Raw genomic sequence first — 16,611 nt, 5'->3', positions numbered from 1 at the left:
TTGGTGATGTAACTACAGTTTTGCTCTCGTGATTGTACAGTTGTGTTGAGTTGAGCACTTTCAACTTTCCATCGGCACCAAGTTGAAGTCCACCAACGAGCCACAGTTGGTCGACAAACTGTACAGCAGAAAAAAAGTCTCTTTTTGTACTGATTTTACAGTCAATCCATTGTTTGTTGTTTGTATTGAAATGTCTGATTTCCACATTGTTTTCATGGTTAAGCTTCAGTGCAGCGAAAAAGTTGTTTCCAAATTTGCATGATGTGCACCACTTATATTTTTTGTTCGACGGTAGCCTGTTAAGCTCGCTATTATTGACACACACGCTTAAAATGTTGTTGTTTTCAAAAATTCCGAATATTTTACCATCTGTTTTAGGAAAATTGTTCAGTTTGACCCATTTAAATTCATCAAACAAGTACTGGTAGTTGTGTTTATTTAGATAATCTGAAACTACAATTGCTTTTGCTTCATCTTGACGTGTTTCTGTTGTATTTTCGTTTTGACCTGTACGGTTTAATTAAAAAGGTTAATTATCAATGAAGGAAATATCAATTAATTTAGGTAAAGGTAAATTTAGTAGTATTATTAAAATTAAAACTGTTCATTAGCCTTTTTTTATTTTCAATAAATAATCAGTTTTACTTAGAGCTTATTTAATTTAATAAAAAAAACAAGTGAAAACTTGTAGTTGCAGTTATTCTATCATTTAATGCTGGTACTCTGTTTGAAGCATTCGGAATAAAACTTATTACAGACACGACTTGCTTATTAACTTTCTTCATACGATTTCCTTTAATTTCCATAGCGCGCTCTATTAATTGTTTATTCTGTAAACTTAACCTCATATTCTGTTTTTTAAAATTATCTTTTGCCTTTTGGGATTTATTTAAATCCCTTGTCAACTTTAAGTTTTTGCTTTCAACCACTGTTTTTTCAAATGAAGTCTTTTGTAATTCTTCTTTTAACTTGAATTTTTCGTTTTCAACAGTCTCAATTCTTTCAATGAAGATTTTCCTAAAGTATTTTGTAGATTCATCGTAAAGTTCCAAAATATTTTTTGTCTCTTCATATGACCCTTTATAATCATTATTATCATCGTCTTTCTTTGAAGGAAAATTTTTTTGGACGATGTTACTCCTTGTTACCGCAGATCTACAATCAGGACAAGTTGAGCTTACATTTAACCATTGTGGAAGGCAAGCTCTGTGATACAAATGTCCGCAATTAAGCACCGAAATCTCCTGATTGTAGAAATCTAAATCCTCTTGACAAATTGAACAAGAAATTGACATTTTATTTATCTATTTATAGAGCTTTATATAAAGTTAAAATAGTATGAGTATGACGTGTGGTATTCATTAAAAGAAAACTGTGTGAAAAATAAGATTGAATTAAAGTTACATTTTTTTTAGTCTGCTTACAATTTTTTTAAACTGTTGTTTGCAAAAACTGATTTAATTTTTAAAAATCTTTAAAGTTCTGTAGTTATTTGTAAAAGTTTTCTAGTTTAAATAAACCATAAAAAATAATAAATAAGCGATAATTTCTACTAATAAAAGTTATATTTAATTAGAATTAAAAACTATAATTTCTTTTTTGCTGAAGTAATTTGTAATTGATATTTTTAAAATTACTGTAAATAATGATGTTTACAAACTTTTTATTATGTTTGTCAATATTAAGTCTTAATGATTCCTTGACATATTCTTTTTTGTAATTTGTCCATTTTCAACAGCTGCCTAACAATAAAGACAACATGCTAAATGCTGTTGATTTTCAAAATAAGTTATTAAAATATAAGAGAATTTGCTAACTATAATGTCACAGCTAAAAATGAAACCAACCCACGTTTTTGCAAGTTTAGCACCTAGAGTTTTACCAAACGGAGAAGAAATTTGTGAAAATCAAAAAAGAAAAGTTGAGGTAATAGTTATATGAAATTTAAACACTTAAATATTTATTTTAATCTTGGACAAGACATTTAATTATACCGAACTGGTGTACAACTCAATAAACGAAAGGTTTTTTTCTACACCAGATCCTAAGACAATAAATATAATCACTTCTTTCTTGTTGTACTATAAAAATTCTTATTCTATTTGAAGAAATGTGACCTGATGACATAAGGGTCCTAATGACTGCTGTGAAAACTCTCTGAGTTGAACATTGCAAGATTGAAACTCAGTGGTTGACACATATACAATAGTTCTGTCCCAATAAGATTAAAAAAAAAAATTAAAACAAAAAAAATGTTTATTTATATTGAAAAACTTTTATTTATTTATTATTTATTTTCATTACTATAGAATTTTCATAGTTGTAAGGAACATTTTCTAAAATTTTGAAGTAATTTACTCAAAAAACATATGAGGAGATAAAATTTTAGTTAAATAGTCTTTCTTGCCTTTTTAGTTTGTGCCTCCCAGAAGAAACCTATTGTACTCTTAGGCATACACCAGCTACATCTCAAAAATTAATTGAAATTTTTAAAATCTGTATAAATCAACTTGTATTTTAGTTAAAACACCACAAAATAAGACCAAATTGTGAAAAAGTAAATACCCTCCCTATGCCCTTTAATTAAAATTTAATCTAAAACAAAGTTGAAAAAAATGCATTAAAAACCTTTTATTTACTAAGAAACCCACTCATTTGTGTGATCTGATGGCATAGGGTTCCAATCCTAATGACGGCCTTAAAAACTCTCTGGGTTAATGTTGTAAGGTCAAAACCCATGGCGAACACAAATAAAATTTAGAAATTAAAATGGGATGAAGGTAGTCTTCCTCTTTTAATTTTAAAGACTGGACAGGATTGAATTTTAGATAAACATAAATAAAAATGGTAAGAACCATTAAAAAAATCAGTCACAGTCTTTTACAACCATTTAGAATAGATCTTTCGTTTATTAAAAAACAAACATTTTCAATTCTTATTCAAATAGAATCTTAATTCTTATTCTATTTGAATAAGAATTGAAAATGTTTGTTTTTTAATAAACGAAAGATCTATTCTAAGTGGTTGTAAAAGACTGTGACTGATTTTTTTAATGGTTCTTACCATTTTTATTTATGTTCAAATAAAATTTAGTTTTATTTATCATAAATCTAAAAGAAGCTTATCAAATCTTAGAATAAATATATACAAAAATTTATACTAAGATAAATACAGTATCATCATGCAACACAAAACACAGATTCATACAAAATTTACTCAGTATACTGGCTCAAATAAACTTTTTTGTTACTGTATTTAAACTCATCATGTTGTAAGTTTTTGCTATTTTCTGTACCATTAATCTACAACTTAAGACTTAAATACCTTAAGGAGTTAATGCCCTGTTCTAGGTCTTTCAAATACAAAAGTTTTAATTTAAATGATTATTATTTTGTTTTTAAACCATATTACTAGAAAAAAGTAACTGTGGTCAACCTTAAATTCTCTTGTATTCTCTATTGACATACTAACTTTCAAATTAAATCTCTTGTAAGGTATGGATGTAGGTACACTTAATTTATTGATTAATACTTAATCTACCTAATTCAATTATAACCTTATAGTTACTACATGTTGTTTTAGTCTACTTTATATAAATCAGACAAGACAGTTTCAACAATGTATCTTTTATATAAAGAACCACAAAACACTGTTATAAAAGTTCTATTTGAGAAGTATTAGTTACTTTTGTAAATAATAAAAGTTAGGAACAATTTAAGTTTAAATCAACAATACTTTTAAAAATGTAACTAATGTGACAACTATAAAACATTAAGAAACTCTAAAACAATTAAGGCCATAAGGGGGTAAACCATGGTTTTTTACAAGTTGATCTTATTTTAAAGAGTTTTTTCTAGGGTTGTAGATGATTTTTATTGTTTTAAAAAATTCAAATTATTTTTTCAGATATGAGTAGTCAAAGTCGGGTCGCATAATAGGTTCCCTATGGAAAGGGGAAATTAAAACAGCAAAAAAAAGACTATTTAATTAAAAACCTCTCTCCTCCTACATTTTTCAAGCAATCTTCTTCAAACTTTCACAGTCTAATCTTTATACAATAACAAAAAAACGTTACTTTGGAATTAAAAAAAAAAATGAAAAAAAAAAAATTATGAAAAATAAACACTTTTTTTATTTTGTTTTTGTAATAAAATTTATATTGTTTTACTTTATTGAAATTGTAAAGTTACGTTTTTTCCTATAATATAAGGAACATTTCCGGAAATTTGAAAAAGATTGCTTGTAAAATGAAGGAGGAGATAGATTTTTAGTAATTTTTTTAATTTTGGAGAAAATTAACCTTGAAAAATTTGCAGTCTAAATGTTTGTATTGGAAACTTTATACAAAAAATAAAATATTTCAAAAGTTAAATGATATTTTGAATTCTATAAAAACAGGCTTGTAGTTTGTATTTCAAGCTTTCATATAAAAGCCATAGTTAAATTTTGTAATAAAAAAAATGTTGGACCCCCTATGGCCTTAAATATTGTTTTAATAGTACTTTTTATATTTAAGCCACTAATAAATTTACATGTGGTTTTTACTGAATAATAAAGGTCTTAGTTTAAGTCCTTAGGTCTTAAACAACAACTCTATCACAATAATGATAACATTGCCTGAGACAATAATTAATGATATATCCTTAAGTACAAAACCATTTTTTCTAAGAACCCAAAGAAAATTATTATAGTTATATGCATTCATGTATACTTTTTTTATTAAATAAACAGGAATAGACACAAAATTTTGTTCATTACATTACCAGTTTATTTTGGTTCATTAACAAAATTACCATGCACATCAAGCACACCATTAAGGGGTATAGTGGAAAAGGAGGTAGATCTTATTCTTTACAATTTTACTTACTTACAAGCTGCTTTTTTTAAAACTTAAAAAATTCAAAATAGATTTTGAGATATAGTAGGTCAATGTCATCATTTTTGTGATAGAGTTGTTGTTTAAGACCTAAGGACTTAAACTAAGACCTTTATTATAGGTACCTTATGGGAGGTGAAAACTAAAATGTTTAAGGCCATGGGTGGGAGGGGGGTAAACCATGTTTTTTACAAGTTGATCTTATTTTATAGAGTTTTTTTCTAAGCATGAAAATGCTTTTTATCTTTTTAAAAAATTGAAACTATTTTTTGAGATATGACTAGTCAAAGTCGGGCTGCATAATAGGTTTCCTATGGAAAGGTAAAACTAAAATAGCAAAAAAAGACTATTTTATTAAAAATCTATCTCCTCCTACATTTTTCAAGCAGTCTTCTTCAATCTTTCACAGTCTAATCTTTATACAATAACAAAAAAACATTACTTTGGAATTGAAAAAAATTGTAAAAATAATTTTTTATTGAAAAAAACACTTTTTTTTTAGTTTTTGTGATAATTTTTTTGTTTTACATCATTAAAATTCTAAAGTAACATTTTTTCCTTATATTATAAGGAAAATTTCATGAAAATTTAAATAAAATTGCTTGAAAAATGAAAGATAGATTTTTAGTGAATTTTTAAATTTCCAAGAAAATTGACCTTGAAAAATTTGCAGTCCATATATTTGTATCTGTATCTGAAACTTTGTATTAAAGTTACAATATCTCAAAGTTAAATGATATTTTTGAATTCTATAAAAACAGGCTTGTAGTTTGTACTTAAGCTTTCATATAAAAGCCAAAGTTAATTTTTGTAAAAAAAAAAATGTTGGACCCCCCTATGGCCTTAAATATTGTTTTAATAGTACTTTTTATATTTAAGCCACTAATAAATTTACATGTGGTTTTTACTGAATAATAAAGGTCTTAGTTTAAGTCCTTAGGTCTTAAACAACAACTCTATCACAATAATGATAACATTGCCTGAGACAATAATTAATGATATATCCTTAAGTACAAAACCATTTTTTCTAAGAACCCAAAGAAAATTATTATAGTTATATGCATTCATGTATACTTTTTTTATTAAATAAACAGGAATAGACACAAAATTTTGTTCATTACATTACCAGTTTATTTTGGTTCATTAACAAAATTACCATGCACATCAAGCACACCATTAAGGGGTATAGTGGAAAAGGAGGTAGATCTTATTCTTTACAATTTTACTTACTTACAAGCTGCTTTTTTTAAAACTTAAAAAATTCAAAATAGATTTTGAGATATAGTAGGTCAATGTCATCATTTTTGTGATAGAGTTGTTGTTTAAGACCTAAGGACTTAAACTAAGACCTTTATTATAGGTACCTTATGGGAGGTGAAAACTAAAATGTTTAAGGCCATGGGTGGGAGGGGGGTAAACCATGTTTTTTACAAGTTGATCTTATTTTATAGAGTTTTTTTCTAAGCATGAAAATGCTTTTTATCTTTTTAAAAAATTGAAACTATTTTTTGAGATATGACTAGTCAAAGTCGGGCTGCATAATAGGTTTCCTATGGAAAGGTAAAACTAAAATAGCAAAAAAAGACTATTTTATTAAAAATCTATCTCCTCCTACATTTTTCAAGCAGTCTTCTTCAATCTTTCACAGTCTAATCTTTATACAATAACAAAAAAACATTACTTTGGAATTGAAAAAAATTGTAAAAATAATTTTTTATTGAAAAAAACACTTTTTTTTTAGTTTTTGTGATAATTTTTTTGTTTTACATCATTAAAATTCTAAAGTAACATTTTTTCCTTATATTATAAGGAAAATTTCATGAAAATTTAAATAAAATTGCTTGAAAAATGAAAGATAGATTTTTAGTGAATTTTTAAATTTCCAAGAAAATTGACCTTGAAAAATTTGCAGTCCATATATTTGTATCTGTATCTGAAACTTTGTATTAAAGTTACAATATCTCAAAGTTAAATGATATTTTTGAATTCTATAAAAACAGGCTTGTGGTTTGTACTTAAAGCTTTCATATAAAAGCCAAAGTTAATTTTTGTAAAAAAAAAAATGTTGGACCCCCCTATGGCCATAACTAGAAATCACTAAAAATATATTTCCCCCTACATTTTTTGAGATAATTGTTTCAAACTTTCAGATAATGTTCCTTGCAATATTTAAAAAATTCTGTTGAAAAGTTATTTTAAAGTATTAAAAATTAAAATTTTATGTCAAAAAAATAACACTTTTTATTAAACATTGCAAGGAACATTTCCTGAAAGTTTGATGTAGTTATCTCAAAAACCATAGGAGGAGATGTATTTTAAATGTAATAGTCTTTTTTTGCTGTTTTAGTTTGCACCTCCAATAAGGAACCTATTGTTACCTTCTATTTTGACCTGCTTTATTTCAAAAATTATTTTGTATTTTTTAAATCTCTTAAAAGCAACCTGTACCTTAAGGGCATAGGAGGAGGGGGTCCAACTTTTTTTTGCTAAAAATAACGATATTATTTATTATTATTTATTATAACATTACAGTCTATGCCCTTAACTAAAACACAACAAATTAAGATCAAACTGTGAAAAAATTGATTGTGAAAATAATCATCATTAGGCTGAGGAAAGACCACCCTTGTGTAGTGGGTAACTTTTTAAGTAAAAACTTCACTCATATGATACACAGCCTTAAGCCTACTAATGTATAGTTAATATACAATGTTGGAAAACTTTAAGTTGAATTAATAGCTTTATTATATAACTTATATTAAATTTTCATTCTATAATAACAAAAAACTATGTTTTTTATAGTGATGTACCGGACCCACAATTTTGGGTCCGGCCGGACCCGGATCCGGACTTTTTTTTCAAATTAAAATCCGGCCGGAACCGGATCCGGACTTTTTTTTCAAATTAGAATCCGGCCGGATCCGGATATCAGACAAAAATGGCAGTATCCGGCCGGACCCGGACCCGGATAGTGAGTCCGGTACATCACTAGTTTTTTATTAACCAATTTAAATTTAAACTAAACAGCACATCTGTCTTATTCTCTTTCTCATACTTTTGCTCAAGATAATTCTTAAAGATTTATTAAATGCTTGGTTTTGTGATTATGCATTTAGTTTTTTTAATCCTTAAAGAATATTATTAGTAACACAGTTTTAATAATTTAACTAAGTTTTATTGCTTTTTTTTAATTCAATATGAAAGCTTTTGAAGAATGATATGAGAAGTACTTTGAAGAAGTTGATTTAACTACTGTATATTTTAAGGGCATAGGGGGGTAAACACCCTTTTTTGGTTTTTGATCTTATTTTATATAGCTTTTACTAAGCTACAAATGCTTTTTACAGATTTAAAAAAATCAAAATATTTTTTTAGATATAGCTGGTCAATATTGGAGTCAACAATAAGTTCCTTTTTATTTAAGTTAGCGCTGGGAGGCGCAAACTAAAACGGCAAAAATAGACTATTTCACTAAAAATGTATCTTCTCCTACGTTTTTTGAGATAACTACCTCAAATTTTCAGGACATGTTCCTTGATATATTTAGAAAATTCTGTTGGAAGGAATTTTTAAAAAAATGAAAAATAAAAATTTTATATAAAAAATAAACAAAAAAAACAGTTTTTTTTTTGTTTTTTTGTTATAAAATTTAAATTTTTTAATTTCTTAAAGTTCTGTTCCAACAGAATTTTTTAAATATTGCAAGGAACATTTCCTAAAAGTTTGAGGTAGTTATCTCAAAAAACATAGGAGAAGATAGATTTTTAGTGATTTCTTGTTATTTGCCGTTTTAGTTTGCGCCTCCCGTAAGGAACCTATTGTTGCCTCCAACTTTGACCGGCTATATCTCAAAAATTATTTCGAATTTTTTAAATCTGTAAAAAGCATCTTGTAGCTTAGTAAAAACTTTATAAAATAAGATCAAAAACCAAAAAAGGGTGTTTACCTACCAGTATGCCCTTAAATAATTTAGGTTTATTAGAAAACACCTTTTTTAATTTGTTCTAAAATAAATTCAACATAAGATATGATTTCAAAAACTTAAAATAATTTTTAAACACTTTTGAAAAATCAATGAAACTTTATTTTTAGAACTTTCTATGTCTTACGTATTCAAACTAATTTTTTATTATAATTAAAACTAATATTTTGTATTGTTTGAATGTAGTATACATACCTTTTTTTAGTTTATTTTTAACTTGTTGCAGACCTAATTTTACTTATTTAGTTTCACAAGTTTGATAATAAGGCAATAAGGGATAAATAATTATTTTATTCTTGATTATTGCATAAACAACTGAGCTACCATGTTAAAAATTTGAAGTCATTATTGTAAATTCTATTGAAGTATTTTAGATTTTTTAAAGTTCTTTGTAGAAAAACTAAATAAAAAGATAAATAAATACTATTTTTCTTGAAATTTATATTCTCTTAAAATTTATAATCAATCATTCCAAAACTTTCTCAGTCTAATCTTTATAAACTATAGAAAAATCTTAGGAAGGAACTGATAAACTTTGAATTAAATTTTTTTTAAACAACTAACTAAATTACTTTTATTATTTTGGTCATATAATTTTTGTTTTGGAAATTGTTTAAAAAAAATTTCTAAACTCTAAAAGGACCACATTAGTTAAAAATTAAAATTATAAAAACAAAATATTTTTAGTGAGTTTTTAAGTTTCTAAGTAAATTGACAATGAAAAGTTTTGATCCGTCTATTTGTATTATAAGGTTATAGTGTATTCTAAACCTACACTGTAACCCATAATAAATAATAACAATAACCTAACTAATAATGATATTAAATAGTACTTAGGGCTACTCTTTACAAAACTGGGCATGACATGAATGAACATATTGTATTAAAGAACATTTGCAAACACTACCAAATACATAAAGAACATCATACTTTAAAAATTACTTTTTATATGGTCAAAACTTTTACAAGAATTAAGTTTAAGAGGAACAGGTCAAATATGCACAAAGACACTTTTGCACAAAGGGTCAAATATGCTCAAAGGGACTCTTTTGCACAAAAGGTCATTTTTGCACGAGATTAAAAATAAATAAAAAGTAAAAAAAAGTTAAACTAATAAAAAAACAAAAAAAACAGGTATGGACCAAGGGTAAGGGTTAGGTAGGGTTGCCACACAGTCAGGAAAAACTAAAAAATAAAAAAAAGTCAGGAAAAAAATGGGGTTTTTGATAATAAAGTCAGGAATAGTCAGAAAATTTGACAAAATTGAAAAAAAAGGTCAGATTAATCTACATAATTGCTTATTTTCCAAAGCCTTCAAAAAGAAAAAAAAATAATTAAAAATCTTTTAAAGTCAGACTGAAATTTCAAAATTTAAAAAAATATATAACTATTCAAAGTTATTAAAAACAAAAAATGTGACCCTCTGTGCAATAGTGTCCCTTTGTGCATATTAGAATCCTACCCAACAGGAACTTACTATAAAAATGTATAGTTAAATTATAAATTTACTACTTGAAATTAAAATCAAAAAGTCAGTTATGAGTAATAAATATTATTTAAAAAAGAACTTGACAATAAGCAACATGATAACAAAAAAGTTCAGTTCTGGAACTACATATGAAAGGTCTTGACTAAAATGTCACTGCAATCACACTGTGGCTGGTTTATATAGCTATATCTGAAAAATGTAAACTTGCTTCAGATCAACTTGCTTTCTGGTTGACTGGTTTTATAATATTTGATGTTCAATTTATCGAAAGCAGTGAAACTGGTATTCCATTACAGTATAAAAAATTTTAACAAAAATGATTTTATATCAAAAAATAAAAGCACAGTACTTTTCTTTATTGAACTAACATATTTTTTTTTGTGTTTAACTGGCAGAGTTGTTAGTTCAATAAATAAAAGTTCTGCATAAATTGGTTTACTGTATATTTTGACTTGCCTAATTTCTGTACAAACAAACCACTAGCTTGTAATTTTGAATATTTTTATATCAAAAATTGATTTAATTTTTCTATTTTGTACAAACTGCCTATAGTTCACACTTTAAGCTTTTATTTAAGAGCCAATGTTAATTTTTGTTAAGAAATAGTTTATTATTTTGCAATTTTTGCTTGATTTAATTTATCAATAACTCCATCTTTGATCCCTTCTAAGATACTACTTTGTTATTGCTTAGTATTAAAACTTACAATAGCTTATGTAATATTGTACGTTATTTGATAAGATTTTTATACTACAAAATAATATTTCTCTTTAATTAAAATTAATCTAATTTTTGCATATACTATTCAGAGAGCTTATAAATTAAGCAAATTAAAAATAAATACTTAGTTAAATTAGCTCTAAAGTAAAGTTTGATATTTTATCCTTTGCAAATATTTAAATTGAAAGTACTTTACTGTTTAAGCTAAAGAAGGGTAGTATAGCAATATTTAAAGTATGATCTTATATAGTAGATTAAGTTTAGCTCCATCTAGTTACTTATAACCAAATTTTAAACCATATATTAGTTTTCGAGATGTAAGAATAAAGTTGAAGTGATTTCACTATAATCTATATGAAAGAAATAAATAAATTAGGCCAAAAAGTAGTATTTTTATAAAGTTCTATCTCCATACAGTTTTAAATCAATGCTTTTTAGAAATTGTTACCAAAATAAGCCATGCTTTTAATAAATTTATCAGTTTTTGAGTATATTGACAATGAACGAATTGCTTACCATACATTTTTATCAAAAACATTCAAAGCTTGCTGTGTCTTAAAAAAGAACTAAAACATTGGATGCTATGTCCTGACTAAGTTGTTTTTATACATTTACAAACTATTTTTTTCTTTTTGAAATGTTTTTTGACAAATAATCTTTAAGAAAAATTAAATTATATAGTTTTTTAAAATTAACACAAACAATCAGTACTTATCTTAAGTTGAGTTATCATTTTATTAGTTATTAAAAAAGCAGTTAGCATAATACCAAAGTATATATTTGTTCAAGGTAACAGGCTCAGCAGAATTTAGCGTACCACCAGACATATGCATACTTTCTATTGTGCTAAGCAGTTTGAAAGAAAAAGCAAGCGATGCAAGGGCCAGTGTTGAAAGAAGAGTTGTGTATGTGAAACAAACACTTCTACAAAATGGTCTCCCTGTGAGTAAATTTATTAATCAACATTTTCACATGAGAGATTTATAGTTATGAAGGATGCCAGAATTTCACAAAACTAAAAATAACTCATAACCAATTTAGAAGCTGTTAGTGTAAACTATAAGTTACTTTTACATGGATTTTAATTTTTGACATATAGTCATATGGAGGGAATTTTCTCTTGTTCACAAAAAGTCATAAATTTACTAAAAGTTATTCTCTTAATACTTGTAAATTATTAAAAAAAAAATTCTTAGTTTAAGGAAATAGTTTTCTCATCATAAAATAATAAATAAGACTAAGACTAAGAAATAATAATTAAGTCTGTTCTCAGTTTTAGTAAAATATTTTTAAATATATAATTTTTTTTTTAAATGTTTAACAACAAAGTCTTAATGGCTCAGTAAATCTAGAGTTTTTTAAAACAAAATATATTTTTACCAAGCAAGAAAGAAGACCTTAATTTAAGACCAAAACTGAAAAAAACAATGTTTTAAAAAGTATTGAGTTTATTTAAAAAAAGAACATACAGAGCTGTAACGTTTATTAAGTGATAAGTATAAAACAAAGTAGAGTAAGAAATCTTATGTATATGTTGAGTTATATAAATAAATAACTAAAGAGCCAAAATTTCCTACTTTTTCTATAGGCTCTAGCACCAACACAATAACTCCTTACTAAAAAAAAAACATTAACTGCTTTAGCCATTAATTTATTGTATGTTTTTTGAAAAAAAAAAGACTTTTATACTTTCCATACTACAACTTTTATCTATTTATAAAAACTGATTATCTTATAGTATTTGTTTACTAAAAACCTATTTATTAAACTAAGTTTTGCTCAGAGGGCTCATCAGTGAGTTAAATAAACGATTGTGAAAAAAGAACTTTTTTAAGTCATTGAAAGTGAGTTATTAATTAAGCAACTAGGTAATATTCGAAACAAAGTATATTTTAAATGTTATAAGCAAGGCATCAATTATGCTTGCTATCATAAAAAAGTCTACAAAAAATTAAATAACCTTTTGTCATTTATTTATTTATTAATAATAACAAGTATGTATACAGGGTTGCCACTTTACCTGGAAACCTGGAATTTGAAAATTTAGGCAAAAAACCTGGAAAAACCTGGAATTTTAACATGTTCATAACACAACATTATAAAATTTCGATTGACTCAAAAAATCTATCATATAAATAAAAAAATTTTGTCATCATCTAATTTTTTTTTACTAAAAAACATATTTAAAGTTAGCTTTACTGTATCTTTTCAATGTTTGTATACTATTAAACACAGTTTCTTACCTTAAACTTAACTTTAAACTAAAAATAGACCCGAAAATGTGTACTTTTGAAAACATAGAAATTTTTTTGAAAAAACGAGTGGCAACCCTGTGTGTATTGGGTAGTCTTCTATTATTAAATAAAAATTGGTCAGCTTAAAGTAAATCATTATTACTGTATATGGATTCTATTTCAACAAACATAGTTTTAAATGTTAAAAAAGACCAAATATATCTTCATAACTGTGTTGTGTAAAATTAAGACAGCTTTTTATGGTTTATAGTTTAATATACTTTTTATTATTTGTCAACAATTAATATTATAAAACAACAAAAAAGTCTAAATGCAATATTATAAGCGACATGTTAAAAAATCCTACAGATTTGTGAAAAATCAATGTTGATTGCCAATTAATTATATTTAAAACACTTGTGCACAATTTTTTTTCACACAACTAATGATGCACACCTTAAGAATTAATAATAGATTAAGTTACTAAAAAATTACTTTGGTATTTACTCACAATAACTATTTTTGTCTTAACATCAATTTGGCTTTTTAATACTTCACAAGTGTAGTATAAGATTATTTTAACTATAGAGTTTAAAACAAATAAATAGGACACAGTAATCCATCCACAAGGGAGATTGATAATTAATAATTTATCATTTTTTAGAAAAAAAAAACTTAGTTTCACCTCAGTTTTGTACTACAAGAGTATTTTTTAAAATATCAATTAATAATCATATTTTTGAATTCTTTAAAACTCTGTTTTAAACTTTAAAATTTATTTCAATAGGAGGAAGATGTTATTATTACAGAAAACTTGAAAAGAATTAGTGAGAAATCTTATGAAATGGAAACACAAATTGATGCTACTTTTTGCAAGTTTGTAAAGTTTCAATTAATTATATCTTTAAAATTTGTAGTATGTTTTTTTATAATAACTAATTAAGTGAAAAAATAATTTTATGTTAACCTTTTTGAACTATTTTTCAAATAAAAAAGTATGTTTTTTAGTAAAAACTTTAATTGACGAAACTTTAAAACTTAGCATTGTTTATACAGTCATTCCGTAAACTTTTTTGTTCTTCAAACTAAATTTAAGTATATTTCAACATTTATCGATCAACTCTTTTTTTTCAAAATTAAGTACAATTACTAATTTACTTAAAAAACCTATACCTTTTTGTAAACTGTTTTTGTATTCAACAGTTCACTCCAGAAATGCATGAAGTTAAGTTCATTGTTCGTAGAAAAACTAGAAAGTTCAGTAAAAGTTCTGCCTCCTGTGCTGAAACACAACCAACAAGTTTTAGAATCACACAGGTTTTTTTTCGCATTTCATTTTCTTTTTAAGCCTATTTTTTAGTGTTAATTGATTTTTTTGTTAATGGTATCTTTTGATAAGCTTGTTTCATTACAATGTTTTTTGTTGAGTTTTTGTTGTTTAAAATATCTTGAGATACATAAATTATACAATTTCATCATATTAGTGGTAATTAATTTTGTATTTACTAAAAACGCTTTCTTCAATCGCTCCCGTTTTTACTCAATTTCACTATTGTATTGGTTGTCCAAATTTGATCAACGTGTAGATTCATTAACTAAAAGTTTTTGTTTATTTAGTTGAAGTAATGTATGCTTGCCTTGTTTAATTGTATTCCCATCCTATTAAAATGATTTATTTGAATTTTAAAAGCCATGTTTTTGTAAAGTTTATTTAATGTTAAATATTTTTTAAAGTTAAGCTATTTTTACTATTTTTACTACTATTATTATTGTTGTATTTTTTATTGTTTTATTATTGTGTTTGACTTAAACATCAACACCTTAGCCACTTAAATATGACACACAATGAGCAAAAAAATATATAATACATTTGTATTACGAATAAATTAACGCTAACATTTATTTATTACAACTCTTATAACTTGAATAAAATTTCATTCTGAGAATGCTTTGTTTCACCAACTTCAACACCAACCAACAGAAAGAAAGCGTGCCTGCTCGCCTTCTCAAACGCCAGGGAAAAAGCGTTCGAGCTGTGCAAGATGGTGGGCAGCAGCCTGGGACGCCCCATATACGTGCACGAGAACGAAGTGGAAGAAACGACGGGTGCGGAGGGTGACGACAACATCGAGGTGTCCAAGATGGTCAGGACGGCAACCGTGAACGTTAAAGTGCAAGTGACCGCCACCTTCGAGCTGCGGTCCAAAACGAAGTAAACATGTTGTTTAATTTGATTTATTTTAAACTTTTGTTCTGTTGATTATTTTGTTTTTGTCCGTGATGTCAAGACAGTGTTTTTTCGTGTTTTTATAAAAATTTGCTAGTACGAACCAGAATTAACTTTTTCAAAGGAATTTTATTGTTAGATTTGTTTTAATTCTTTCAGTCTCTTCAAATATTACTTTGATTTTCTTAGTGTTGAATAGTAAAAAAGTGTAATAAAAAGAAATCAATATTTGTTAACTTTTAAAGATTTTGATTTTAAAGATTAAAGAGTAAACAGTATTTTTTACACTTAATTTTAACTCGATAAAATGATATACTGTTTGTTAAAAAAAATTGTATTGTAGTTTAAAAAACAATATTTTACTTGTTTTTGTATTTTTTTTCTAAAACATTAAATAAATAATAGATTTCTCAAGTCAAACAAAAAAATTATAAATTTTTGTTTTATGATAGTTGTTAAGTACATTTTTTTACTAAAGTATCACCAATCGTTTATTATTATTATTAATTGTTCGTCCACTGTGAGTTTATTAAAAAGTTACAACTATTTTCGTATATATTTAATTTTTTTCTCGATATCTTGAATACAGAAATTTATAATATAATTACATGTATATATTTTATAACACTTTAATACGCTGTTATTAAATCATTGAAGAATTTTAACCCAAAATGTTTTAAATCAAATATATTTATTTTATATCTTAGAAGCTTAGTATAAATATATATCTTCTGATCAAACAGCCAAACAAAAAAAAACATGTTAAATTAGTTTTTTTTGTTATAAAGTACTTCTTTTTCAGTCAATTTTGTCGTCATAATTGTTTTGTTTTGAAAAAATGTATATTGAACTAAAAAGTAGAAGCTAAAGATCATGAATACAAAATATTGTCTTAAGTGGTTCTTATAGATAATTTTTTTTAGTTATGTAAGGAACAAACAATTTAAAAATTAGCTTGACTTAATAGATAAACATGATAAAAAATGTAATAAGTACATTTTTGTATTTTATGTTGACGTAAATAAAAAGTCTGGAAAATACATTCTTAAGGAACAGTTTAGAATTTTTATTGTTTAAATTCAG

The 16,611-nt window shown here is 25.6% G+C and overlaps 1 protein-coding gene across 1 annotated transcript; it reads left to right on the top strand.

Moving 5' to 3' along the window:
• The first annotated feature begins 1,788 nt into the window (after nucleotides 1-1,788).
• LOC145838599 (interleukin-1 receptor-associated kinase 1-binding protein 1-like) lies at nucleotides 1,789-15,680 on the top strand. The gene is made up of 5 exons (XM_082946217.1): nucleotides 1,789-1,926; nucleotides 11,857-12,009; nucleotides 14,089-14,177; nucleotides 14,505-14,618; nucleotides 15,283-15,680. Exons 1-5 carry the CDS (start codon nucleotides 1,822-1,824, stop codon nucleotides 15,515-15,517), a joined length of 696 nt encoding a protein of 231 aa, XP_082802343.1. The 5' UTR covers nucleotides 1,789-1,821; the 3' UTR covers nucleotides 15,518-15,680.
• The last annotated feature ends 931 nt before the right edge of the window (nucleotides 15,681-16,611 follow it).

Source organism: Thalia democratica, chromosome 6 (genome assembly GCF_965202585.1).
Source record: "Thalia democratica chromosome 6, ktThaDemo2.hap1.1, whole genome shotgun sequence".
Lineage (NCBI taxonomy): Eukaryota > Metazoa > Chordata > Thaliacea > Salpida > Salpidae > Thalia > Thalia democratica.
Note: the sequence above shows the minus strand (reverse complement) of the source record. Positions and strands in the feature narration are given on the sequence as shown.